The sequence below is a fragment of the Yarrowia lipolytica genome, chromosome 1A (assembly GCF_001761485.1).
Source record: "Yarrowia lipolytica chromosome 1A, complete sequence".
Classification (NCBI taxonomy): domain Eukaryota; kingdom Fungi; phylum Ascomycota; class Dipodascomycetes; order Dipodascales; genus Yarrowia; species Yarrowia lipolytica.
The window spans coordinates 373,450-396,740 of NC_090770.1; the positions used below are offsets into that span (position 1 = coordinate 373,450).

The 23,291-nt window shown below is 49.0% G+C and overlaps 13 protein-coding genes and 1 non-coding gene across 14 annotated transcripts; 6 read left to right on the top strand and 8 right to left on the bottom strand.

Annotated features, from left to right (window-relative positions):
• Positions 1 to 155: 155 nt before the first annotated feature.
• YALI1_A03757g (uncharacterized protein) lies at positions 156 to 2,261 on the bottom strand (the record flags this gene model as incomplete). Its single annotated transcript, XM_499726.2, has 1 exon — positions 156 to 2,261. The coding sequence occupies one exon, from the start codon at positions 2,259 to 2,261 to the stop codon at positions 156 to 158; it is 2,106 nt and encodes a 701-aa protein (XP_499726.1).
• A 626-nt stretch (positions 2,262 to 2,887) lies between these two features.
• Positions 2,888 to 4,156, top strand: YALI1_A03763g (uncharacterized protein; the record flags this gene model as incomplete). The annotated part of the gene is made up of 1 exon (XM_499727.3): positions 2,888 to 4,156. The coding sequence occupies one exon, from the start codon at positions 2,888 to 2,890 to the stop codon at positions 4,154 to 4,156; it is 1,269 nt and encodes a 422-aa protein (XP_499727.3).
• Positions 4,157 to 4,437: 281 nt separating this feature from the next.
• YALI1_A03803g (uncharacterized protein) lies at positions 4,438 to 7,004 on the bottom strand (the record flags this gene model as incomplete). Its single annotated transcript, XM_499728.3, has 2 exons — positions 4,438 to 6,938; positions 6,983 to 7,004. 2 exons carry the CDS (start codon positions 7,002 to 7,004, stop codon positions 4,438 to 4,440), a joined length of 2,523 nt encoding a protein of 840 aa, XP_499728.3.
• Positions 7,005 to 7,542: 538 nt separating this feature from the next.
• On the top strand, positions 7,543 to 7,860 carry YALI1_A03809g (uncharacterized protein; the record flags this gene model as incomplete). The annotated part of the gene is made up of 1 exon (XM_499729.3): positions 7,543 to 7,860. The coding sequence occupies one exon, from the start codon at positions 7,543 to 7,545 to the stop codon at positions 7,858 to 7,860; it is 318 nt and encodes a 105-aa protein (XP_499729.1).
• Position 7,861: 1 nt separating this feature from the next.
• YALI1_A03815g (uncharacterized protein) lies at positions 7,862 to 8,232 on the bottom strand (the record flags this gene model as incomplete). The annotated part of the gene is made up of 2 exons (XM_068281624.1): positions 7,862 to 8,091; positions 8,154 to 8,232. 2 exons carry the CDS (start codon positions 8,230 to 8,232, stop codon positions 7,862 to 7,864), a joined length of 309 nt encoding a protein of 102 aa, XP_068137725.1.
• Positions 8,233 to 8,817: 585 nt separating this feature from the next.
• Positions 8,818 to 10,296, bottom strand: YALI1_A03837g (uncharacterized protein; the record flags this gene model as incomplete). The annotated part of the gene is made up of 1 exon (XM_499730.3): positions 8,818 to 10,296. The coding sequence occupies one exon, from the start codon at positions 10,294 to 10,296 to the stop codon at positions 8,818 to 8,820; it is 1,479 nt and encodes a 492-aa protein (XP_499730.1).
• Positions 10,297 to 10,618: 322 nt separating this feature from the next.
• Positions 10,619 to 11,035, bottom strand: YALI1_A03842g (uncharacterized protein; the record flags this gene model as incomplete). The annotated part of the gene is made up of 2 exons (XM_068281625.1): positions 10,619 to 10,846; positions 10,907 to 11,035. The coding sequence occupies 2 exons, from the start codon at positions 11,033 to 11,035 to the stop codon at positions 10,619 to 10,621; spliced, it is 357 nt and encodes a 118-aa protein (XP_068137726.1).
• A 1,219-nt stretch (positions 11,036 to 12,254) lies between these two features.
• On the top strand, positions 12,255 to 13,283 carry YALI1_A03857g (uncharacterized protein; the record flags this gene model as incomplete). The annotated part of the gene is made up of 1 exon (XM_499732.3): positions 12,255 to 13,283. The coding sequence occupies one exon, from the start codon at positions 12,255 to 12,257 to the stop codon at positions 13,281 to 13,283; it is 1,029 nt and encodes a 342-aa protein (XP_499732.1).
• A 578-nt stretch (positions 13,284 to 13,861) lies between these two features.
• Positions 13,862 to 14,893, bottom strand: YALI1_A03883g (uncharacterized protein; the record flags this gene model as incomplete). Its single annotated transcript, XM_499733.2, has 1 exon — positions 13,862 to 14,893. The coding sequence occupies one exon, from the start codon at positions 14,891 to 14,893 to the stop codon at positions 13,862 to 13,864; it is 1,032 nt and encodes a 343-aa protein (XP_499733.2).
• Positions 14,894 to 16,572: 1,679 nt separating this feature from the next.
• YALI1_A03900g (uncharacterized protein) lies at positions 16,573 to 17,025 on the top strand (the record flags this gene model as incomplete). The annotated part of the gene is made up of 1 exon (XM_066094001.2): positions 16,573 to 17,025. One exon carries the CDS (start codon positions 16,573 to 16,575, stop codon positions 17,023 to 17,025), a length of 453 nt encoding a protein of 150 aa, XP_065950073.1.
• Positions 17,026 to 17,340: 315 nt separating this feature from the next.
• On the top strand, positions 17,341 to 17,892 carry YALI1_A03907g (uncharacterized protein; the record flags this gene model as incomplete). Its single annotated transcript, XM_499734.3, has 1 exon — positions 17,341 to 17,892. The coding sequence occupies one exon, from the start codon at positions 17,341 to 17,343 to the stop codon at positions 17,890 to 17,892; it is 552 nt and encodes a 183-aa protein (XP_499734.2).
• A 1,893-nt stretch (positions 17,893 to 19,785) lies between these two features.
• On the bottom strand, positions 19,786 to 19,872 carry YALI1_A03933r. Its single transcript has one exon. It is a non-coding gene; the product is annotated as a tRNA-Tyr (tRNA).
• Positions 19,873 to 20,277: 405 nt separating this feature from the next.
• YALI1_A03937g (uncharacterized protein) lies at positions 20,278 to 21,822 on the top strand (the record flags this gene model as incomplete). Its single annotated transcript, XM_499735.3, has 1 exon — positions 20,278 to 21,822. One exon carries the CDS (start codon positions 20,278 to 20,280, stop codon positions 21,820 to 21,822), a length of 1,545 nt encoding a protein of 514 aa, XP_499735.3.
• A 163-nt stretch (positions 21,823 to 21,985) lies between these two features.
• Positions 21,986 to 22,978, bottom strand: YALI1_A03964g (uncharacterized protein; the record flags this gene model as incomplete). The annotated part of the gene is made up of 1 exon (XM_499736.3): positions 21,986 to 22,978. The coding sequence occupies one exon, from the start codon at positions 22,976 to 22,978 to the stop codon at positions 21,986 to 21,988; it is 993 nt and encodes a 330-aa protein (XP_499736.1).
• Positions 22,979 to 23,291: the final 313 nt, after the last annotated feature.

The following is a 23,291-nucleotide window of genomic DNA, read 5'->3' on the forward strand; positions in this document are numbered from 1 at the left end:
TAGTTCTCTGTCACCCTACTCGTTCATAGACTTTAGGCATTCATTTTCTATATTATCATACTAATGCAGAAGCAGCGAGCCCATACTCCACTGCTCTACGGTGTTAATTAGTCTATCAACAACACTGTTTGTTTCCTTCAAACTTGAAGGAACGCTTACTTTCCTCCCTTCTTCTTTCGCATTCGCTTCTGTCCAATGAGCTTTCCGAGCTCCAGGTTCTTGTCCTTTTCAGGCTGTCGAGACTCATCCTTCTTGTCTCCCCCCTTGCCCTTTCGGTCACCCTTTCGGTCTTTTCGATCTCCTCGGTCTCTTCGGTCTCCTCGGTCTCTTCGGTCTCCCTCTCGTCGGGGTCGCTTGTGTTCGGAAGAACCCTCGTCCGCTCCTCCCTCGTCGTCCCGATGTCGCTTCTTCTGCATGTTGATTCGAGCCATAGTCTCCTTTCGTCGCTTGACAACCTGTGCGTTCTCAATTGCAAACTCAGCCACCAGGTGACGTCGCGAAGAACCAGTAAGATCAACGTGTTTTCGCTCGTTCTCCTCGTAGCCCTCAAGAACCTCCTCAGTAGACACCTCGTGAGCGTTCAGCCATCGCAGCGCCATGAGAGCAGCCTTGTGGTCTCGGAACTCCAGGAAACCATATCCTCGAGATCGGCCCAGCTCTCCGCTCTCCTTCTGCTCCATAATCACCTTTGCCTGTCGGACCACTCCATGCTTGGACTTGGCAGCCTCTTCGGTTCGAGCCTTGGTCGACCGAATAGCCTCCTCCTTGGACAGAGGCTGTCGAGCACCCTCCTTGGCTTCAGTGGCAAATTGCACCACGGCCTTTCGACCCAGAGCCTTAAGACCCTTCGCGTTGAGAGCTCGGGGCAGGTTTCGCAGAGCCAGACGAGTCAGGGACACGTGCAGACTGGGGTTGCCGTTCAGCTGTTTCTTTCGCTGGTCGTATGACTTTTGTCGCAGCTCCATGTCGGCCTTGGGCAGAGTCATACCCAGAGCAGTGTTCTCGCCGATTCGACCCTCGTTGATCAGGAAGACGTTTCGTCGATCTTTCTCCTTGGGCAGCTTACCCAGAGCCTCGGCTCGCTTTTTCGAATTGTGTTCAGACAGCTTGTTGGCGGTTTCTCGCTGGACAGCCTGAGTGACGGCCAGAATTCGGCCCTCAAACACGTACCGAGGGTCGGTATCATCAGCAACAAGCAGAGAAGTGGTGGCTGCAGCAGGAGCTCGCTCAACACACTTGTCGCAGTCGTCGGATGATTCGAACGCAACAAAGGCAGTTCCTCGGGGCTGGCCCGTGGTCTTGTCAATGACAGGAAGAGCGTATCGAACAGCACCAAAGTTCTCAAAGTGCTCCTTGAGGGACTCTGCTGTGGCATCGTAAGGAATGTTTCGCACAAAAACGGTCGAGGAGTTGGATTGGGCCTTGACCTTGGGAGTATCATCCTCCTCCTCTTCCTCCTCCTCATCCACCTCAATCTCGTCTTCGTCATCATCGTCACCCTCGGCAACATCGGCATTGGACTCATCCAGATCGAGATCTTCCTCCTTGACCTCATCCTTGACCTCAGTATCCACGTCCTCGTCCTTGACCTCGTCCTTGACCTCGTCCTCGTCGTCGTCATACTCCTCGTCCTCGACCTCTTCTCCGTCCTTATGTTTCAGCCACTTGTCCTTCTGAATGGCAAAGTCAACGGTAACAGTTCGCCCGTCAATCTCAAGACCCTTGCTTTCGGCCACAGCCTTGTCAGCATGCTGCTTTTTGCTCATGGTCACAAATCCAAACCCACTCATCTTGCCTCCAGCTCCTCGGGGAATAAACGCATCGACCACCTTGCCGTACTTGGAAAACACCTTGATCAGATCCTGGGGCTCCCGCACCGACCACGGCAGGTTTCGCACAATTAGTCGCGGCTTTCGCTTCTCCACAGAAGTATTGTTGTCTCCACTGCTCTCAAACGGCCGGTCCTCTCTGGTCTTTCGCTCTCGAGGCTTGGCAAACTCGATCTGAAGAATCTTGCCCTTGAGCTTCTGCTTTCGGCACTTGAGCAGCGCCTCCGCAGCATCCTCCTCGGTCGTGAAAGACACAAACCCGAACCCCTTGGACTCCTTGGTCGCAGCATTGGTCACCACCACGGCATGCTTCACGGGGAAGTCCTGTGAGAAAAAGTCCGCCAGCTCCTCGTTCGTCACCTCCAGAGGGATGGACCGCACAAACAAATCCGTCTTGCCCTTGTCCACCTTGTCTTTTGTGTCTCGAACCATTTTTTTGAAACGTAGTTGTGTGGTGTAAAGGGTGTAAATGGAAATCGAAATCGGTCCAGGAAAATTTCCATATCATGCATATTTTTTTTTGCCTTCCAAACCTTAAAAAGACTGATGCCCCGGTTTGGAAGTGATATTGGTAAACGAGTAAACATCTAATATGGGAGAAAATTGCAAGTAATTTTATTAAAAAATCAACAGTTCTTATCCTGAAGCTCGTTTCACTACTCTTGGACACTTTTCTTGCGTGTATGTTTGCTTGATTAGTCAGCCACACCGAAATCGTGCGTTTTGGAGTGTGGAAACAAGACATAGTGATCATAGAACAGAGCTGAGAGAACCATTATGTAGATTTCGTCTGGGAGATTCTTACGCTATCTTTTTCCCCTAATTGACTTCCAATTCAGGACAGTATATAACGGAAAACGATGTAGTGTATAGAAGGCAAGATATCACGCCCTAAAAACCGCTACAAACATATATATCACCTTTGTGAAGAGAATCACACACTACAACCAACGAGATATCCGTCTCTAGCTTACCGTATTTTCAAACTCAGCTCTCTAGGGGATGTTTTCCCGGATCCCGAAATCACGTGATCTCCAATGTTGACATAGTCTTCCAGCATGCAGGTCGCGATGCGATGGAGACGCGAACACAACACAAGATACACCATGAAGTTCAATGGCACGTTAAGGGACCAGATGGTCCTGAAGCAGACCACGAATTTGCGACGAAACGCGCTCAACAAGTGTTCTCACAACACGCTGTACAACCTGACTCAGCTGTGGCTGGGGTCTAAAGACTGTCTGCCGCTGGTGGCCATCAACTCTCAGGACGACTATTTATTCGACTTGGACGCGCTCTCAGACGACGAGGACGACGCTGAGGCCGATGAGGGGATTGATGAAGTGGAGGAAGGCGTTATTGTGGCTCGAGGTGGTCCCAAGTACGAAAAGATCATGGACGATGCTCGTAAAGAACTGACTGAAGGAGTGCAGTCTCGAAAGGCATACATGCAGCTCGTGGGACAAAAGTACTGGAATGCCGGTCTCAATCTACTGCAACTGGCCCAACTGGACATTTGGGGAGACGTTTTTGAACGTCCAGAAATGCTGGTTTGGAGCTACAGTACAGTGAAAGATTCTGTCGGTAAAGAGAAGGTACCTGATTTGAGCATTGGCACCATTGCCACGCGAATGAGTGAGGCAATCTATCCTGCCTTTAGATGCCACGTGCACGCCATGCGTCATCCTGAGCTGCCTGTCATTGTGGTTCGTGTCAAACCATATGACGCTGCCAATGACGATGCTCGTTTGAAGCCCCTGTACCTGGTGTTTCCCTACCATTCGCCTCACGTGATTCATCTGAGCATGGATCACGTCTACGCCCAAACAGTTTTGCATGCTGTCACTCAGAGTGTCACTACTGTGGCTGACCCTATCTCCTTGGTCCGTTCCAGCGCTCTCCCCACTCGTTCTTTCAATACCCTGGTGACTACTCTTTCGGACAACCGAAAAGCCGCATCCATGGGCTCCTGGTCCGTCTTTGCTACCGGAGAAGTCGACCAGTCGCCTCTGGCCATGGTCAAAAAGCCGCCTGCCAAAGTGGCCAACTCCAAGGCCAACAGAATTGCGGCGAAATTCACCTCAAAAAAGATCACCGAGCCTCTGCAGTACAGATCGGAGAATCCTCAAAGCATGGTGGAGTTTAGAATTACCCGGAACTCGCGGAAAGTGACGCTACGGATGGAGGGTACGGATGTGTACGCTGGTGTGTACAGAATGGCCATGAGGGGGGACATTAATGATAGAAAGATGCCTGCTTGGATGACTGGAGAGGAGAGCAGTACTAGTGGAGCGGTGAATGATGGGGCTTACAAGGCCGATAAGTAGAAGCAATCATCATGAGCAACGCGAATGATGCCTTCTTCTGTTTACGGCACTGATCATGAACATTGCCATCCACTGATACACAACGAGTAATGCGAATGACATCTTAGCACTGTTATTACGGCCACCTACTGTACCACAAATCTCTCTTACCGCTCCATCATCTCAGTCTATAGCCAGACGTCTACACAACTTATTTATTGCATTTCATATTCCAGTACAACCGCGTATTCAATCATTATCATATCATCATTATCATACATGTTAGCTCTGGACTTGTTCTCTTACTTCTGAGCAAGTCGCAGCTCCTCAATCATACCCTGAATCTCTTCAACGGTGGCACCCGAGGCCTTGGACTCGAGTTCCTCCAGAAGATCTCCTCGCTTGCCTCCAAACGCCTCCTTAGCGGCCTTGCTCACATCGTCGGCCTTAAGAGCCATTTGCACTCGCTCGTCAACGTCAGCATCTAGAGCAGTCATAGTGATGTATTCGGCGGCGTTTCGCTTGGAACCAGCTGCCATACAGGCATCGTAGAAGGGTACATAGCCAATAGGAGACCGTCGAGAAGTGGCAAATTCCATCAACCCGGTCCAATCACGACGCTCAACGTATGCATTCAGCTTGAGCCATGTCCACTTACGCTCGGAAATCTTGAAGTCGGTTTTGATTTTGAGAGCCTTAGACGCCTGGCCCATCACCAGCAAGTTGTGAATCGTGTCTGTGACTGAGAGACCCAGGAAGTTACACTCGTAGTCACGTTCTAGCTGTTCCTGCAGCTTCAGTAGTTTGGACTGCTCCTCGATGATCGCAGCGTCGCCCACTGAGCCATGCTCGGAGTACATACTTGCAGCCTTTCTGAAGCCCTCGAGTTTCTCGGAGTTGAGGTTCTGGCCTAGGGCGTTGAGATAGACACAATTGGCCGAGTCGGTCTGTCGATCAGACTGGTAATAGTACTGCTCGAGAGCCTCCTTGCTGTTGACCTTGGCATTGTTTTCGTACACATGCGACGCAATGGGAAACTCCCGAATAAGCTTGTAGAGCTGTGCCATAGACAGAGTATCTTGTAAATGCAGCTGGACCAGAGTGATGAGATCGTAAGATCGGCATTCCACAGCCTTTTCTAGGGCAAGTCGGTCGTCTCCCAGTTCCATCAATAAGGGAACCTGCTTGTACGCATCTTTTTCCTGCTCAGTAAGTTGGGTGGCTAGTCGTACTCGTCCGTCTTGAGCTGCCTGGCGCGCAATTTCGCAGAATGAAACGCCTCGGCGGTCCTTAAGCCGGTTCATGATCGCTTTGTAGAGCTCTTCGTCGGTGGACTCGGGAGAGTGAAAGATCTTTGAACAGGCCCAGTTAACCTCGATGGCTGAAACAGGGTACTTTAGCACACCAGCAATGTTGAAACACAACTGGTGCAGGTTTCGTAGAAGCAGTCGCTGAATGAGTTTCTTGGGACCCAGCAGTTTGTACTGTTGGTAGCTGAGACAAAGACCAACCTCCGACTGCCGCACAGAGTTAAGAACACGTAGATCATCGCACACCTGCACGAATCTCTCGCTGTTGTAAATGTCCAGAGCTGACTTTCCAAAGGCAGCCGCCCGAAGCAACCGTTTCTGCAAACTTGGAGAATCTTCATTTCCAGCAGCAAGAATACAGTTGTCGACGGCTGTTTGGAGATCTGGGCCAATGATTTCCAGGTTCTCCCAAGCTCTAGGAGACTGCTTATCGAGGTGGGTCACACAGTCGAGAAGAATGGCTGCTGGGGCTACCGATCCAATTCGAAAGATGGATAATGCAGCGTCGCAGACTCGGGAAAACAAGTGATGCGAGTTGTTTCCCATAATTCGGATGCTGCCATCGTCTTCTCCTCGGATCTCCACCGCTCCGTCCCCGTTGTAATACAGGGTGAGCTGAGAGCCGTTCTCCCGGCCAACCAGAGATACTTCGTCGCCAAAGGAAATAGCGACAGCGTCCTCTCCCAGCCAACATAGTGTTCTGATCGGCTGGTCCACATTTTCCTCGAGCTCGTACTTGCCGTAGATTCTGTCCAGTGAAACGTCTCCCATTGTTACGTGAGTGTTTCCTACCAGAGCCATATGGTGGCCGCTGGGAGAGACAGTCAGGCCATTGAACACCGGCTGGACCTCAGCCTTTTTGTCAAACTTCTTTGTGCTGGAGTCCAGCGAGTCCAGAGTCATCAGTCCCTGTTCTGTTGACGCCACCACCTCCACTCCTCGGCTCATGCTGACTTCTGGGGGGATGATGCACCACGAGTGGATTTTTTCCGTCACGGGCTCGGCTAGTTTGCGGGGTACTGGAGACTCGGAATGGGCTCTGAGTACGCCAATAAATTGGCCATTGTTGAGCAGACACACAAAACCGCTGTTCCAAAACTTGGTTTCCTTGACTCCAGCGGTCTCAGCGTCCAGACCGAGACTGAACTGGTTGAAGTTGCCATGGAAGTCGTAGTAGACCCGCACCGAGCCCTGGTCGCTCACGACCACCAGCTTCTCCCCCTCAGTGGTCCATCCTAGGCCTCGGATACGCCCCATGTCCCATGGCAGACGTCGAATCAGGTTTCCCGAGCCCGAAAACACACCTATCGACATTTGACGAGCTGCGTTTCCCATGGCCACGAGCTTGTGCTCGTCGTCGGTGACCGCCACCGCTCCTCCTCCAGGTGCCAGAGCCACCACCGACGAATCAAAGTCGATTTCCCGTCCGTCTCGTTCCAGCTCATAGTCGTACTCGTGGGTGGAGTAGAACTTGCCCGCCAGTTGCTCCCATTCTGTGTTAGTGCCTGAGAAAAAAAAGCCACCGTATTGTACTCACTCAATGCCGGATTAGATGCCATTGTGTTGGTGTACTTGTGCAAGTGCAGTTGCAACAGACATATTGGTGCATGCTGGCATCTGCATGAGATTAGGTTTACACGGGGACATATAGGGATGGGGTTGAGGGGATAGCCGGTGGCATTTACCGAAAGTAGAGTATGAATAGTATATTTCTCGTCACATTCTGAGTAGATTAAAGCTTTTCCGGGCTCAAAACCTCCACTTTTGACGAAGATAGAATGACCCGAAATAACAACTCTTAGTTAGCTTTATTAAGTAATTTACTTGATGATTAGTTAGTTCCAAGGAGTTGATAGTTGAGACAGATAACCACCATTGCCGCCACAAATGCAATAAATTTTGGCGGTAGTTCTTCAAATATCTTTACTACCAGTCACATGGGCGATGCCACTTCTCATATTTCTCCCTACGAGCATATATATGCCGTTTGCATCTCACCATTCCACTTTCTCTACTTAACTCCCCATCTGCATGCAGCTAAATTGCAACACCTTCTCTACTCCTTAACATTGGCTTCTTCTACACCTACACATCGATATGTCCGCTGAAGAACAACCGCAGGAAGGATACGTGGGACTTATTTCCAGCGACGGACACGAGTTCTGGATCACCAAGGAGGCGGCCTGTGTCTCCAAGGTGCTCAAACCCATGGTTCAGGGAGACGGACATTTTCGAGAAACACTGGACAATAAGATCCCACTACAGGACATTCCCCATGACGTGGCAGAAAAGCTGTGCGAGTATCTGTACTACAGCTTGAAATATAAAGATCAGGTGAGCGACATTCCCGAGTTTGAAATCCCCCCGGAGATGGCTTTGGAGCTGTTGGTGGCGGCGGACTATTTGGATGTCTAAACTATTCCCGAGTGATGGGAATGGGCCACCATACATGCTGTGAAGCCACATGATCTACAGCACCGACTGGACAAACGTCTTCCTTGTACGCCGCGGGCCTTTGCACAGCAAGTACGACAAGATTTACAACAACGACAAGATGCAGTACGACATCTCGACGTATCGTGTGTTTCAAGTCTGGTGAAGGTGATGTTCCACGGATGCGTTTACCCCCCAGTCGGGGCGTGACGACTACAGGCCATTCAGACGCGTCTTCCACCTTGATGAGCTCGTAGCATCGGGGTTTGTCCAACAGTCATAGCATAATGGAAGATACCAGGTTTTGGTGGCGTAAACAGTGACTCGGTAGGCGTAAGGCGATCTCAGCTGCATGGGCGTGACATCAAGGAGTTATATCTGATATCGCGTTGCCAATCGCAATGACTATGACTGCGTGACGTTCTTTGAGATGGAAACACAGTCTGGTGACATTAAAGAACTATTTCTGTACATGTTGATACTGGACCTTAGATGTTGAGTATTACCGGCTAGTCCACCGTCATCTGTCGCTGAATAATATGTTTGAGTACAAGAGAGAGATTTTCTTTTGGACTGTATATGTACTTGTACAACAGTTCGGTGAAGGACCAGGGGAGCTTCATGGTACTTGCACTCCACTAATGTCCACTAAATTCCCAACTAACGGTAACTTCTTTTTGACACCAAGACGGAATTATCGAATCATTTGCGATATGAAAGGTTAGATGCTTCACTTATCGGTTTAGAAGTTGCACTTTGTCTATCGATTGGTACAAATTTTGAATTGGTAGCTTTATGGGAACGTCTGATTGTCTATATTTTTGTCTGAAAATGTTTTTAACCCCTGGCTCATTAACTAAACAAAATCTCAACAAAACATGGCTAATTTACAGTATGAGTCCAAATTAAATAAAATAGATTAATACAAAATTACGTCACCTAAAGAAGAGCAACGGCAACACCTCCAAGAACAGCCATCATTGAGACGGTCTGGACAACACCGCCGTTCTTCTTCTTGTCGGTAGAAGAGGCGGAGGCAGAGGGGGAGGAGGAGGCGGCAGCCGAGGTGGCGGAGGGCTCAGAAGCAGAAGAGGCGGAAGAGGAGGCATCGGGCTTGGCAGCTCGCTTCTTGGGGTGGCCGTTGAACAGGTTCTTGGCGTCAATCACCACAGTAGGGTCCTTAATCTCGTTACCATCCTTGTCCTTGATGGTGTAGTTGGTCTTGAGGTTCTGAGGGATGTCGACAATCTTTCCAACGTTGTTGTTGCCAGAGCCAGACTTGATGGTGTCGAGCACGGGAGAAGGAGGCAGGTCGGTGGTGGAGTTGAAGGACTGGTCGGTCTTCTTGATCAGAGTAGAGTTGCACTGCTTGATGGTGGGCTCGGATCCGAGAGAAGAGGCAGAGCCGGAGGGCTTGGAGATGTTGGCGTAGGCCTTCTGCAGGTTGTAGTAGTCCTCCTTGAGCTCAATGTTACCATCGCTGTCAATTTCGACCAGACCGTAGTTGTTGGCCTCCTCAGAGTACTCGTAGATGAGTCCTCCAGAGAAGGTGTCCTTGAGGCCGCCGTACAAACCCTGGTCGACCTCGTCAAAGGTTCGGGGTCGCACCTTGTTGCAGCCGTACTCGGAGAAGATGAGGGGGATGGCCGAGTCAGCGTAAGAGGAGTTGATGGTGCCGTAGCCGGAGTTGTCCCAGGTGGCGCCTCCGCACCACTGGTAGGTGTTGAGGCCGTAAAAGTCGGATCGCACCTCCTCGTCGCCGCACTCGAGGTATTGCCATCCAGCAATACCGAGGGTGGTATCATCGGCAGCAGAGTAGCCGACGGGGATATCCCGGTCTCCATGGTTGGAGATGTAGGCCTTCATGTCTCGCTGAAGAGCCTTGATGTAGGGAGGCACGGTCTCGGCGTTTTCCTTGTTGTTGAAGACCTCGTTACCGGAGAAGAAGCCCAGCACGTTGGGGTAGCCCATGAAGGCGTCCAGGAAGCCGAAGACTCGGTTGACGTAACCGGCGTTGTAAGAGCCCTTGGGGTCGTCTCGGTTCAGCGACTGGCCGCCCAGGGGAGTGTTGACGTCCAGAATCACGTAGATGCCGGCACCGTTGAGAATGGACATGCACTCATCGTGGTTGATCCAGGGAGACAGGGTGTAGACTCGGATGGTGTTAACGCCCAGCTTCTGCAGAATGTACGCGTCTCGAAGGCACGTGTCCACGTCTGACAGCGCGTCCGAGTCAGCCGAGTCCGAGTAGCCAGACGCTCCACCGGGCTGGTAGTCGATACCAATCACCTGGAAGATTTCATCCTCGGAAGACGAGTTGCCGGGCTTGACAAACTTGTTGCCTCGAATCTCAATGGGCACGAGGGCGGACACGGAGGCCGCGAGAGCGGATAGCGAGAGAATAGAAGTTGGTTTCATTTTTTGGGGGGTGGTGACGACAAATTAGTGGTGTAGAGAAAAAGAGGACCCTCCTGGTGTTATAATTTACGCCATAGAGTTACACTTTGGGGATACTGTGCGTAAGTAGAGTTACGGTTTGAGGGAGTGCGGGTGGGGAGCGATGATACTTGGAAGTAAAAACTACGTTTGTGGTGTGACGAGGTGTTTGTTGGGGTTGCGCAATATATAAAGCTGCGGGCCCGCTCAGTTTTGTCATCTTTCTCTGCCCCATTTGCCTACCCAAACCCTCTGCGCTCCATCTAGATGGTCGATGCTAACCCGCTCGGCGTGCATTCCAACTCTAACTGGAATGTAAGGTCATCGAGGCGGCCTGCGTCAACAGCGCGGAGAATGTGAGCAGTGAAAAAGACGAGGGTGGATATCGTTGTCGCCGCGGCCAATCATGTGACCGCGAAAAAAAAAAAAATCCCGCTGACTCATCGACCGAGGACCCTTTCCACTCCATCTTTCCTGGCCACTCCTCCTGTTGTGCGAGTCCCTCTGACAGGGGTCTGGAATAGGAGACAAACTATCGTGTCAATCTCACACGCGAACTAATATACGCAGAGCGTGATTATTGACGGGAGACGCAACAGAGCACACAGCGAGGGCAAGTCGCAACAGACAAAGGCATATATTTTAATCGACCGCCGGTCACGTGACGAAAACAGACGCTAGCGCTCCAGGCACCTACCGCACGCCTCATCGCTTGGTCCATGTCAAAAGGCTTGTTTTACAGATGTCAGCCACACCCGTGCCGTTCTTAAAAATAACCCATATCGCCTAACCTTGAAATCCCCGCATGTAAGCGAGGTTTGGGTTGAAAAATTGAGGGGGAAATTGGCAAAGAGGATAAGTACAGTGAAAGTACAAATACATTGTAGTAAGTGCGAGTGAGGAAGACGGATGGGCTATAATGCGGGCAATGATACAAATTTAGTTGTTCGTGCTGAAGGAGAATAACAGTGTGTTGTTGCGTGTTGATGTGGTGTTGGTGTGAGTTTTCGGTTGTTGACGTTAGTGTTGGCGTGTTGGTGTTGATGTTGGTGTTGATGTTGGTGTTGATGTTGGTGTTGATGTTGGTAAGTTATTGAGTCTCAGAGTCTTAAGAAATGTCAACTAAGGTTTCAACTATATGTAGTTGGATAATTTGGCAAACACGTATACAATACGATTTTGGGGGGTTATATGACGATTCGAGGTATCAAATGTGAATCCCCTGAATTGTGTCTCTCAAATGGTAGTGATTTCTTGTCGATAAAATCCCTGGAAGGTCTAATAGGAACCCCCAGGTGAATTTTCTCGTTAACTAAAATCTCAACTAGTTCAACTAAATAAAATGAATATGGGCCGCATCTATACCAAGCGGACCACATGTGGGTATATGAAGGTGCTCGATTTCAGTTCTTTCTAGTCATGTTATTGTACAAGTAGTATAGTACGAGTACTAGTATTCAAGTTCCATAAGCCCCCTATTGCACAAGTACCGTCTTTTCTGCCCTTCCTGTCGCAGATGGTGCTTTGTTGAGATGGTACGAGTACGACTACAAGTATAAGGATGCACAATGATGGATGTACTGTACATACAAGTATATCCCAGGTAACAAAAGTCTGTAAAATTTTGTTCTGCTCCACGAAAGGAGAATTGACTTGAATATCACTCGTCAGTGCTGTCAGCTACAAGCATCGATATTTCCCTGGCCTACCTCCACTCGCTCTACTTGTACACTGCGTTCCTTTTTTCATATTCTCTAACCTGACTCCTAGAGCGGACAAAGTTTTTTTTTTTTTTTTTTTTTTTTCTTTTTTTTTTCTTGGGTAAAGACAGGACATAGTTGGCGTGCTTGGAGTGGGCATTTGAGACGCACAAAAATCATCTTTTCTTTCCGACAACACTGAAATATATACACACGGTGGCGGCGCGACACCACACAGCCATGGGGTTCGTGGGAGTACAACAGGCGTCGTCGCGACCCACTGGCAAGACAAGAAGACATCCGCCCGTGACCTATATGAAGCGCCGAATGCTGATTCCTAAACATCTTCGAGTGAGGAAGAAACGAAAACCCAACCACGTACCTTTTCTCGACGGGCTTCCGCTGGAGATTCTAGAGCAGATTTTCGTCGAGTCGGCCAACCCGGACTTGGTGCTCGTCAACAAGGCCATTTTCTCCGCGCTCAACTCCACGTGCATATTTTTGCGCTCCAGCATGCTTCTCAACTGGGTTGAGAAGAAGGAGCCCGAAAGAGTGGAGACCAGAGAAACCACAGCTACGGCAGAACCGGAGCAACAGGAGCAACAGGAACAAAATGGACAGACCGGGGAAATGACACAGGAGCAGATCGACCAGGACATCAACAACCACATTCATCATCCTCAGACATTCCATATTGACGACATGGTGGTGGATCCGCCGGCACCACCCCAACAGGACAACACTGACATCGCCCAGAGAGCCCCAGCCAAATACACTCTGCCGGTGGAGCAGCTCAAGTGGAAGTTTGTGACGAGAGAGCTGCTGGAGAGTCTGGATGTTGAAGTCTCGGGCACTTACATTCCAAGTACCTACGCAGCTGTCGACGCCACACAGCGACAGAAAGATCTGCTACCATTGCTCAAAAAGAGCGGCCTCAAGTTCCAGAACCTCAGCCAGGTGATTTCCAAGGCTGCCATCGACGCTGACCACTTCAAGCATCTTGTCAAACTCGACTTTGGACCGCCGACAATTGCCTGTCTGATCGCTGCTCTTCGTGCTACCAATGGAGAAGACCTGCTGAAAAGCAGGAGCAACATGGACCTGCTGCCCAACTGGCTCATCCGGTCCGGCTATTACGTCGACAAACTGTCCAGTGACGAGCTCTGGAGCTTCCTGGTGGCCTATCCGGACAGAAATCTCGTCCGGTACTTTTTGCAGCTCGGTGTCGTTCCTAGTGAAAGACTGTTGCATCAGATTCCTGCCTTGTAGAGTCAAGGACCTACTGATATATTTATTAATGCATTTATATAACTGATCGATGGCGTATGTACTTGAGTCTACAGTAAGTAATTAAACGAATCTTCCCAAAGACTAGTGTCAAAATAACCACTGAAACTTCGCGGTTTCGATTGCACTTGTTTCGGGCTTGTAACGCCTTTAGTACATACGCTGGTAACGAGAAATATGCTCTAGTTGCTGGAATGTTCGGTGATTACTGAAGACATGAATATTGTACCAGAACTCAACCGACAAAAGTGCTATACCGGATAAGGACATGTCTTACTACAATTCCGCCCGTATTGTACCTGCTACCCTTGTCTGTGTACTCTTTGTCTTTCTGACTAAGATTTATCGTGTATCACGAGCGCTATTATCCTTAGCGCGTATCGAAACCTAACAAGGAATGCTGATACAATGATACGAGTGGATGCGACACCAGCTTAACACGGAAGTCCCGAACTACAAATACACGTTCTTGTCATCTACAACGTCTTTCCACTTCGGACCATCCCCCCGCCTCCAACCCCCCTTCTAGGTCATACTCATGCATATATAAATAAATATCGTCAGACTCTCTGGCGCGCTATATCGCCTTCAATGTAATAGTCCTCGTCTGAGCCCCGCTCATAATCAATGTCCGTTTCGTCCTCCTCCGTCACCTCTTTCGAGTGCATGGAGGGACCCTTGGATAGTCGTTGTGGATGCTTGTTTTGGTTTGGTGGTTTCTGCCGCTGTTCTGAAAGCCGCCGAAGTTCTCGCGACACCCGAGGATTCGTCATTTGGCGTGACAGCTCGTATGACTGCCGCGGCAGCTCAAACGACTCTCTCCGGTGTGCGGCATCGGGGCTGGAGTCGCCCACCACCTCATCGTACACTGGAGGCGTGCTCTGACGCATCTCTGGTGATGGTGATGAGTCGTGGCCGTCGTAGAGCGGCAGTGGTTCGTCTCTGTCCTCGTCCTCGTTTTGCTCCCGTGACGGTTGTCTGTTGCGTTGTCTGTGGCGGAACGAGAACGCCGAGTACCAAATGTCCTGACTTGGCTCAGTCATGTTCTGCGAGCCGAGATCCAGGCGCAATGCCTGGTTGCGTAGCGACGCCCGTCGCAGGCGGCGCTCATTGGTCCTGCGGCGCCTGACACACGCAAAGATGACGATGCATACGAGGGCCAGAGGCAACAGCAGGAAGAAGAGCCATAGGTACTTGAGGTTGCGCGACGAGCCTGAATCTTCGTCGCCGTCGTCGGACCATGAGTCCACGTCGCCGTCATTGTCCGGGTCTGTTCCCGTCACGTTGGTGCCCGGCAGCTTGACCAACACCATGGTGGAATTGTGTTGCTTGCCCTCCTTTTTGTGGTCGCCGCCCTGCGACATATTGTTATGCACGACGGTGGCGAGGGCCGAGTAGTTGAACACCGTGGTGAATGTGGTCTTGTCCAACGAGACCGTGTATGTCTGCATCACCGGGCGGCTGGTGTGCACCGTGGTTGAAGTGTGGTTTTGTGTTCCATGCGAATCGTGCGACGAGTGGAAGGTGGAAACCGTCAACGTGTCTGCACCTGCCAACGTCGCCACCGCTGCCAGCGCTAGCACTGCTCTCATTGTGGAACGGGCGCGGAAGGAGTAGAGATTCTGGTGCAATCCGAGAGTGGTGAGTTGAGCAAGGAGGCGATGTTAAAGTTGTTAAGTTGGGTTGGTGCGTTTGTCAAGCAGTGGTGAATATGTAGTGTACGAGTTGTGGTGGTCATAAAAGCGACTGTTTATCACAGTTGTTGTGTCGCGGGTGAAAGTGCGCCCCTGATGAAACAGTATATATAGCCCTGTATTCTCTACTTTTGCACCAGTCATTACCGGTAATACTGCTGCCGCACCCTCGACCGCAGAACCTAAACCTCGATAATAGTGGAGCTATGCACAAGCCACCTGTCAAGGTGCATACTCCGACACACTACCTCCGAGACCACGGACTTTGCCAAGGAGCGGATTAGTGTCATCAGGGGCTTGGAGGGGCGACAGCCTGAGGCATGGCGCGCGTCCGCGGCTGTATTTGGCTCGACTTTGGCACTTGTTGCGCCTCGGAAAAACTCTCAAAAATAAAACCTCGGATAACGACCCTTGAACCGCCTCTTTATGCGGCAATATCTCCACGTGCAGAGTGACTAGACGGCGACTGAGGTGAGGATGCCTGAGAGGGCAGAGCCGCGTGCAGAGCGCGTTTTGGGCGGCCGTTGGAGAGCACTCAGAGGGCTGTATACCACGTGCTGGATTACACGTGACGGCCTTCTACGGTCTCCTCCTAAGATCATCTCTTCGTCTCTTATCGCAACAAGATTTACATTATTGTCAAAAAAAAAAAAAAAAAAAAAAAAAAAAAAAAACTGAGCATAAGCACTGCCGGATGTCTCACTGAAAGACAACAATTGATGACTGTCGAGTTTCTGACATCCTACATGGTCCCTATACGGGAGAAAAAGGCGATACTTGTACGAGTACGGGTATTCGCAGTTATCAGATCGTGAGGAGACGAGGTCACAGCTTACACCGAAAATCCTCTAACTATGATGTCCGTTGGTGAAATATGCATCCATTTTTAGGACAGTAGGAGCATGATGGGGCAAGATTTTGCCAATAATATCGGCGAAACGCGAAAAAAAAATTCGCCGTAGGGTAGAGTCTGGGTCTGTGGTGTATAGGGAACCGTACTGAACCGGTATTTGTTGGCATTGGTCGGTATTGGTTGGTATTCGCAGTACACATTTCCAGGAGCAGTGGAAGTTGTACAGTACGAGTACATACTGTAACATTGTGTGTCTCGGTTGATCGATATAATTAGTCGATATACTGAGACAACGCTGTCAGACCTATGAGACAGAGCTCACGGAGGCAAGAGAGCCCAAAAGATTCCTTCCGACGTATTACGAGTTTCTTCCATTCCATGTCAGATCCCGCATCTATTAATATCTCGTTACTTCAGGTTATTCTCTGCTCTTTCAGACTGTCCCTAGATACTGTAATTACTGTGCAGTATGTATTGTAGTTGAACTTATCTCTGAATTCTAACCCCATAGTTAGTATCTGGGATACTCTAACTGTAATTCCCAACAACTCCAACTACAATACAAAGACAATCTAAACTCAAGCAGCCCAAGGCACCCACATAAAGTTCATCGAGGCACCATCCGGTACAGATTTTGCGTGCCAGTATCAAATCAATCGCATCATCAACTCGTACAAGTACCTTTATCATATCCAATCGTCTTTGTACGCGTGAATCCATTACCATGCCCAGTGTTCAAAGCCCATTGGAGTCTCTGAAACTCGGGAAACCGAGACCTGAATACGCCAATGTCGAATCACAGCTGGAAGCGCTTCAGAAAGAGCCTCCTACCGCGAGATCGACCCCAAACTACCTCAATGTGAACTTTTACAAGTTGGGGATCGCTCTGTGTTTCTTCAACGGGGCTCTGGACTCGGTGGAGTACTTCAACAAACCGTCGGGTAAGTTTTCGCAGTGTGCTCCAGGGTTGTATCCGTCGTGGTTCCCAGACCCCAACGATTCGGGTAAGGACCTCGTCATCAAGTTTGGGGAGCCGCTCCAGAAAGGAGGAGGAACGAAAAAGGAAGCCATCGACATATGGCTGCGATGGAAGAACTTCCAGGTGGAAATGCCGACGAAAAACTGGGACGAGGCCAAAGACGTGGTTTGGTGTCAGTTGGTGGTGTTCCAGGAGTGATCCTAGCCATCGGTAGCAGATTTATGACAGAATTCAGTTGAATGAGTGCTTGGATTCTTTTCGGTGCAGTCTTGCCGTTTATACACTCACAATCAACCTGCTTGTCAGGCATAATGCTGTAAATGAACAGCATTATTGGCACAAGTAATGATCATGATGAGACGTCTACCATTAATGCTCGCACTTATATCACCATAAGCCCCATGGCTCCGATCATCATTCACCTTAGATAACTATTGGGGCTGGTTTGAGGCTGCACACCAACGGCGTACATATACAAGCAGCTGGCGTACAAGAACCATCATTCCTGCACACATGATGAGAGAAACTAGCAACGCAACATCCTACGGAACGGTCGAAAACGAGCGGTTTCTGTTCCTCGATATTCCCGGCTGCAGCTTACTGGGTCTCTACGTCCACCGGCAGTCTCGTTCCCTAATGTGCAGTTTTTCCAAACCGCAGGAAGAAGACCGACAGCGCACTGTGCACAAGACTCTGGAGATCTCTGCCGATATTCGTGGAGACTGTGACTGGGAATACCTCTATATTGGCAGAGAGTCGCATTTCTACGTGAAAATAGCCGCTGATAATGGGGCCTTTACTTACCTCTACAACTCGCAGACAAACACGTTCACCAAGATACGCCAGTACCAGTACAACTCGGCCAAGAGATGGTACCTTGAATCTCATATGCCGTCACCCGAGGAAAAGTACGTGTCTAAAACCAGAGACCTTTCAGCAGGAGAAGAGTACATGTTTGTTCGGAGATCCCAACCTGAGCCTTACAAAAGCTACTGTACCACAGAAAAGTCAACTCTGAGGAAGGATAGGATGATCGAGGGGCCTTCTTATATCAGTGACATCTAAGAGTACAGTACACTGTACATATACAATCGTGGACAGGACATTATGTCGAAAAGTGACCGCTTCAGCGACCCGGAGACAAAGTTCGGACTATTTCCATCTTCAATATATTCTCGTTTCAATCAGGTTCTCATTAGGACTGTATGAGAAGTGATTTTCATTGGAACAGCCCCAATTTTGAGACTTTCTCTGTATATTTAGAGTTTCTGATAAAAGATAAGATAAGAAATTTTAATTTTCTCATAAAACATTTTATATACTAACAAGTACAGTACTTACTGTACTGTTCTTGTACTGTAGGGGATGTAAGTATTTGTACGATTCCGAGTACTTGTCGACTGGTTAATTTGAGTGATTAGTAAACAACATACTGCTGTAACTTCAGCAACTCTTGTAAGCACTCCGATGGCGCTCGAGTAGAGACCTCTCTTTGAAATCACTCAAGTTGGATATACAATCTCGGTTTCTTCAACAAGCTAACAAGCCAGAGTGGAACCTGTACATACTGTGCGATATTTGTACTTGTAATGATGTGATATATACTCACACATCTGCTTAATAATCAACTCTTAGATGGTATTTCTGCAACGAAATCAAAGGAACCTGTACTTTCAAACAACTAATAATCTAGAGTGTAGCTACAGGAAATGTACATACTGTGCAGCACTCGTACAATATGTGATGTACCTGTACTTCCGATTGTTTGGGCGGATATAACGAGTTGAGGTTATATGGAAATATATAATACAAGTTTGTTCCTTGTCACAATTCTGTTTAGGATGCTCGTCATCCCAGTTGGCATTGCTCATCGTACTGTCCGACTACTGCATCTACACCACACAAGTCGAATGGACATCGAAACCGCAGAGACGAGTTTGAAGGAACCGATATTAACCAGGGGGAGCCATATCCCCACTATGAAGTTGACTTCTTCGACGTCGCTCTCTTTGCGATCTATTTCTTTGGGCTGGCCGAAGTTGTATCTTCAAAACACGGGGAAAGAGATCAATGGAATAATTCTCTTTCGCTGACCGAAGACAATTACAGTACCAGAAGTTTGATCAAGGTGTTTATGGGAAGTTCTGGTGTGTTCCTAAGAGCTCATTTGTCTCGCCAGTCAAAATGGTCCCGCATTGGGCTTGTGCAAAGTTCAAGTCTTCCGAACAAATGACTTTGGACTGGAGCTGAAAGATTTAAACAAACACAACTTCTGGGGCCAGTCCGAATCTACCCTGCATCTATTAGATTATATGAACGAGTCTCCGAAGCTTCTGGTTGAGCGAGTCCGTCATGGTGTACTATCATCAGCAATGTCTTTTCAGGACAGAGATCGCCTGCTTCGAATGAGACATACTGCCATAGCAAGAAGGGCAATGCTGTTTTTCTAACTTGATTCTGTTTTGCCAGACCTGACATCCTACAGACACGCAGGAACATCTGGCAGACACCTTCAGTCAACAGCCTCAGAAGAAAGTCCGTCAGCGGCCAAGAAGAAACGTGAGTCTGATAAACCTGAAAGTAATGAAGCGAATTGTGTCTGAAGACAAGAATCTGAAGAGAAAATGCCTGTCTGACGAAGAGCCTTTAGATGAACCGGAAGAACCTGAAACCGCTGTGATTGAGGCTCCAAGAGGAAGGAAAAACCTGCCGAGATTGGTGCAGAATTTGTACTTGTAGCAAGCTGCGTCTTTCCTTGAAAAAACAAGACGCTCATCAGTTTGTGTTGGCTTGACGAGCTTTCCAGAACATTTTACTGCTAGTATAAACTGATATCTCATCAGGGAGGGCCGACTATTTGGTATTGTAGCTGAAAACGTCCGAGCGTAGCGATACACCAAAGCGCAGTGTTACTAACCATCTAAAATACTGGTCTGTTGAGCGGGAAAAAAGAGAGAATCTCCCGGGGGCGAGTCGAACGCCCGATCTCAAGATGACAATTTTCCATTACAGTCTCGCGCCTTAAACCAGCTTGGCCACCGGGAGGTGAGTTTTTTTTGGAAATCAATCAAACTCAGGGAACGTGAAAGTAGTCGTTATATACTGGTAGCAGTGCTTTTAACGCAGTGTTAACGTCTTTAAATGAGACGGAAGTTCATTATTCATACAATCTCCAGCGGACTTGGGGTTCTCCTCATTTCTCTTGATTTTATATGGATTTTCCCCGTATTATGCACTTTATAGAAGGATAAATACGAGAAAATTCATAAATATTCCTTGAATCATTATTTTTTTCGTAGGGCATGATTTTTCGGTTATATTAGGTGTCCTTTCTAAACCAAAGTACTGTAATTAACAGCCACATATCAATGTCAGATGGTATTTCGATGTCATCTCATTTAATATTAAAATAAAACAAACCCCAATATAAAATTCTTGATAGCATCATTCATGCATGATCTTGGAAGTCCTACTTGGCTACACTTTCATCCCAGTGTGCGAATGACAGCAAGTGGGTCGTTTCATCCGATCATGACTGAGCAGGACATTATCTTTACGGCTGGGACGCCTGCCACCGAGCTGACGACCGCGCAGCGTCACTACGTCCAGTACACGATTCAGCAGGTACAGATCGACCAACAGGCAACTTTCAGCGGAGGAGAAAAAGATACCCAAGCCATATTGAAATGGGTCAGAGACATGGAGGAGCATTTCTACGGCCTGTTTGTCCAGCCGGAACTGTGGGTGATTCTGGCGGCTGTGCGGTTAAAAGGGGAGGCTCGGAGCTGGTTTGCGGAGGTGGAAAAGGAGCACATTTTTGGCGACTGGAACCGGTTCAAAACGGCATTCATTGAAAAATGGAGTCCCGACTACTTCCATAAAGTCATCACAGCTTACCATGGAATCAGGCAAGATGAAGAGGAGACAGTCGACGACTTTTATGCCAAGTTCCGACTGCTGCGAGATAACCTACCCGAAAGAGATCCAGAGTCAATTGCTAAGGTGCTCTTTGTGAACGCCCTGCGGCCAGGCTTGCATGAAATCGTTGTACGCCAGTTTCATGATTCGGTTGAGTCGACCTACAAGACCGCCAGACTCGTAATGGTGCTGCAGGACAGTGTTGAGAGCAGCACCCGAGCAACAGGCAGCCAGACCCAGAAAGCTACGGAAAATTTTGGTGACCAGAATAGCCAGAAGGCAAACAAAGCGACTCGGACTAATAAAACGATTGGTGTTAAGGCATGCTTCTTGTGCAACCAAACAGGTCACTTGGTCAGGGATTGTCCCCAGTACCAGGCGAAATTCTGCTTGCACTGTCGCACTAACGATCACTCGACTGCCGATTGTCTATTCAAATATGGACCCAACCGCAAAAGAGACAAAAAAGTACCCATCTGTTACAAGTGCAGTGAGAGTGGTCATATTGCCAGAGACTGCACTTATTCTCCGTTTGGTATAACCTATGTGCGTGGTCAGTCAACCGCTGGCAGGTCGTCGTGCTCGCCTCCTAAGGCAGCTGTTGAAAAGGGAAGCGATACGAGTTATGCCGAAAGTTCGGGCTCACTTGAGGGAGCTATCGAAACAGCAAGCGATGCTGACCGCCAAGCTCAAAGTGATGGTGATGATAAGCTCTCTGAAATGCTGGGATATGGTCATGGAACTGACTACTCCCCACCGTCTCCCATTACAAAGTGTTTTCGTTGCAGGGAATTTGGCCACTTGACTCAAGAGTGCACTGCCCCTCTGGAAATGTCGCATATCGAATACACATCGAAGGACAAGTGCCTCAGGTGCAAGAAGAGAGGTCACAGAGATATAGACTGTCCGGAACCAAATACAGCAGAGACCGAATCCCTCGAGGCTGAGACCCATGAGACTAATTCTGTGGCTTCTGCGGACTCTGTGGAACCTGTGGACCTCATTGAAAATCAGCCGGTTGAAATATCTCAAGGAGAGGTTCATTCCACCGAAGACCTGGGGTTTGCATCGGAGTAACCGTTCATTTGACAAAACATTGTGTGGTTCGGGTAATGTGTACAAGTGGTACATATGGTACATAATACATACATACTTAGGTCATTCAAACATGCGATTTTATTCCAGTCTATAAGTACATTTCCGTGTGTAAGCACCGTTAGTGGCTGTTCATCCCCTTTGCTTAGTCAAAAGTCATCTTCTTACCAGTGCTTTTGACGATACCCACAGAGGCTCTCTGGGCACTGGCCAGGACCTGTCCAGGCTTCTTTCGCGAGTAAGGTCGGTCCTCCTTGCTTCTCTTAGGCTTATCGTATGACTCCTTGTTCTCGGTGTATGCAGGCTTATCCTCAACCTGGGCAGGCTCTGAGTACTCCTTCTGTGCGGACTGACTCTCGTCAGCGACAGCACCCTCGACCTTTCGAGGCTTGGGCACTCGCTTACTTCGGTCTTCTCCGGCCTCGAGACGCAGAGTTCGACCCTCGAGGTACTTGTACAATCGTCCCTTAAGAGCTTTTCGAGTAGCGTCGGCGTCGTAAAAGTCCACAAAAGAGAAGCCCTTTGACTTGCCGGTATCTTCAAAAGACATCATTCGAACCCGTCGAATATCTCCGCAGGACTTGAAGTGGTCCTGCAGCATCTCCTCGGTTGCGTTGAAAGGCAGGTTTCCAACAAACAGCACCCGTGAGTCTGTGTCTGTAGGGTCCTTCTTCTCGGGCCGTCCCTCGAACGAGTTTGCGTTCTTGATAAGAAGTTTTCGGCCGTTAAGGATCTGCTCTGACAGGGAGACCAGTCGCTCCATCTTCTCGGCGGTGGGGACGTCAACGTAGGCGAAACCCTTCACCTTCTTGGTAACCTTGGACTTGGGCAGGTTAATTCGAAGCAAATCGTCCTCCTCAATCACCACCGCGTCGGAGTCCTCTTCAGATTTACCCAGCTTAGCCAGAATGAACCGCTTGATATCCTCCTTGCAAGTGTCGAACGACAGATTGCCAATCCACACTCCATGTTCGGACTTTTTGGACTTGCCCTCCTCCTCATCATCGGCCTTCTCGACAGGCAGCTTTCCCTTCTTTTCGAGACGCTTCTGTTTCTTGGACAGAGGAGCGGACTTTTCCAAGTCGATCTCAATTTCCTCCTCGATCTTTCGCTTGACGGTCACCTCGGAATCACTCATGTTGTGGTGGTAGCTGAATTTTGTCTCGAGGCTGAATTTTTTTCAGATAATGCAGGCCGCCAATAGAGTTTGAGGGTGGTCGATTTTTTTATTAATGAGTTGAAAATACGTCCCAACTATGATGCGAACTCGGGTGCATTGGAATTATTCAAGGTGGAGAGGTGACAACGGTAAAGAACATCCCAAGTATTATTGATTAAATATAGTTAATTTACCGACTTACAACTCACCTAAGGCGGCGCCGGCTATCCTCACCCTGCCCAGACCAATTTCTGGCCTTTCTGCTTTCAGATGCTTCTTCCCTTGTAACACA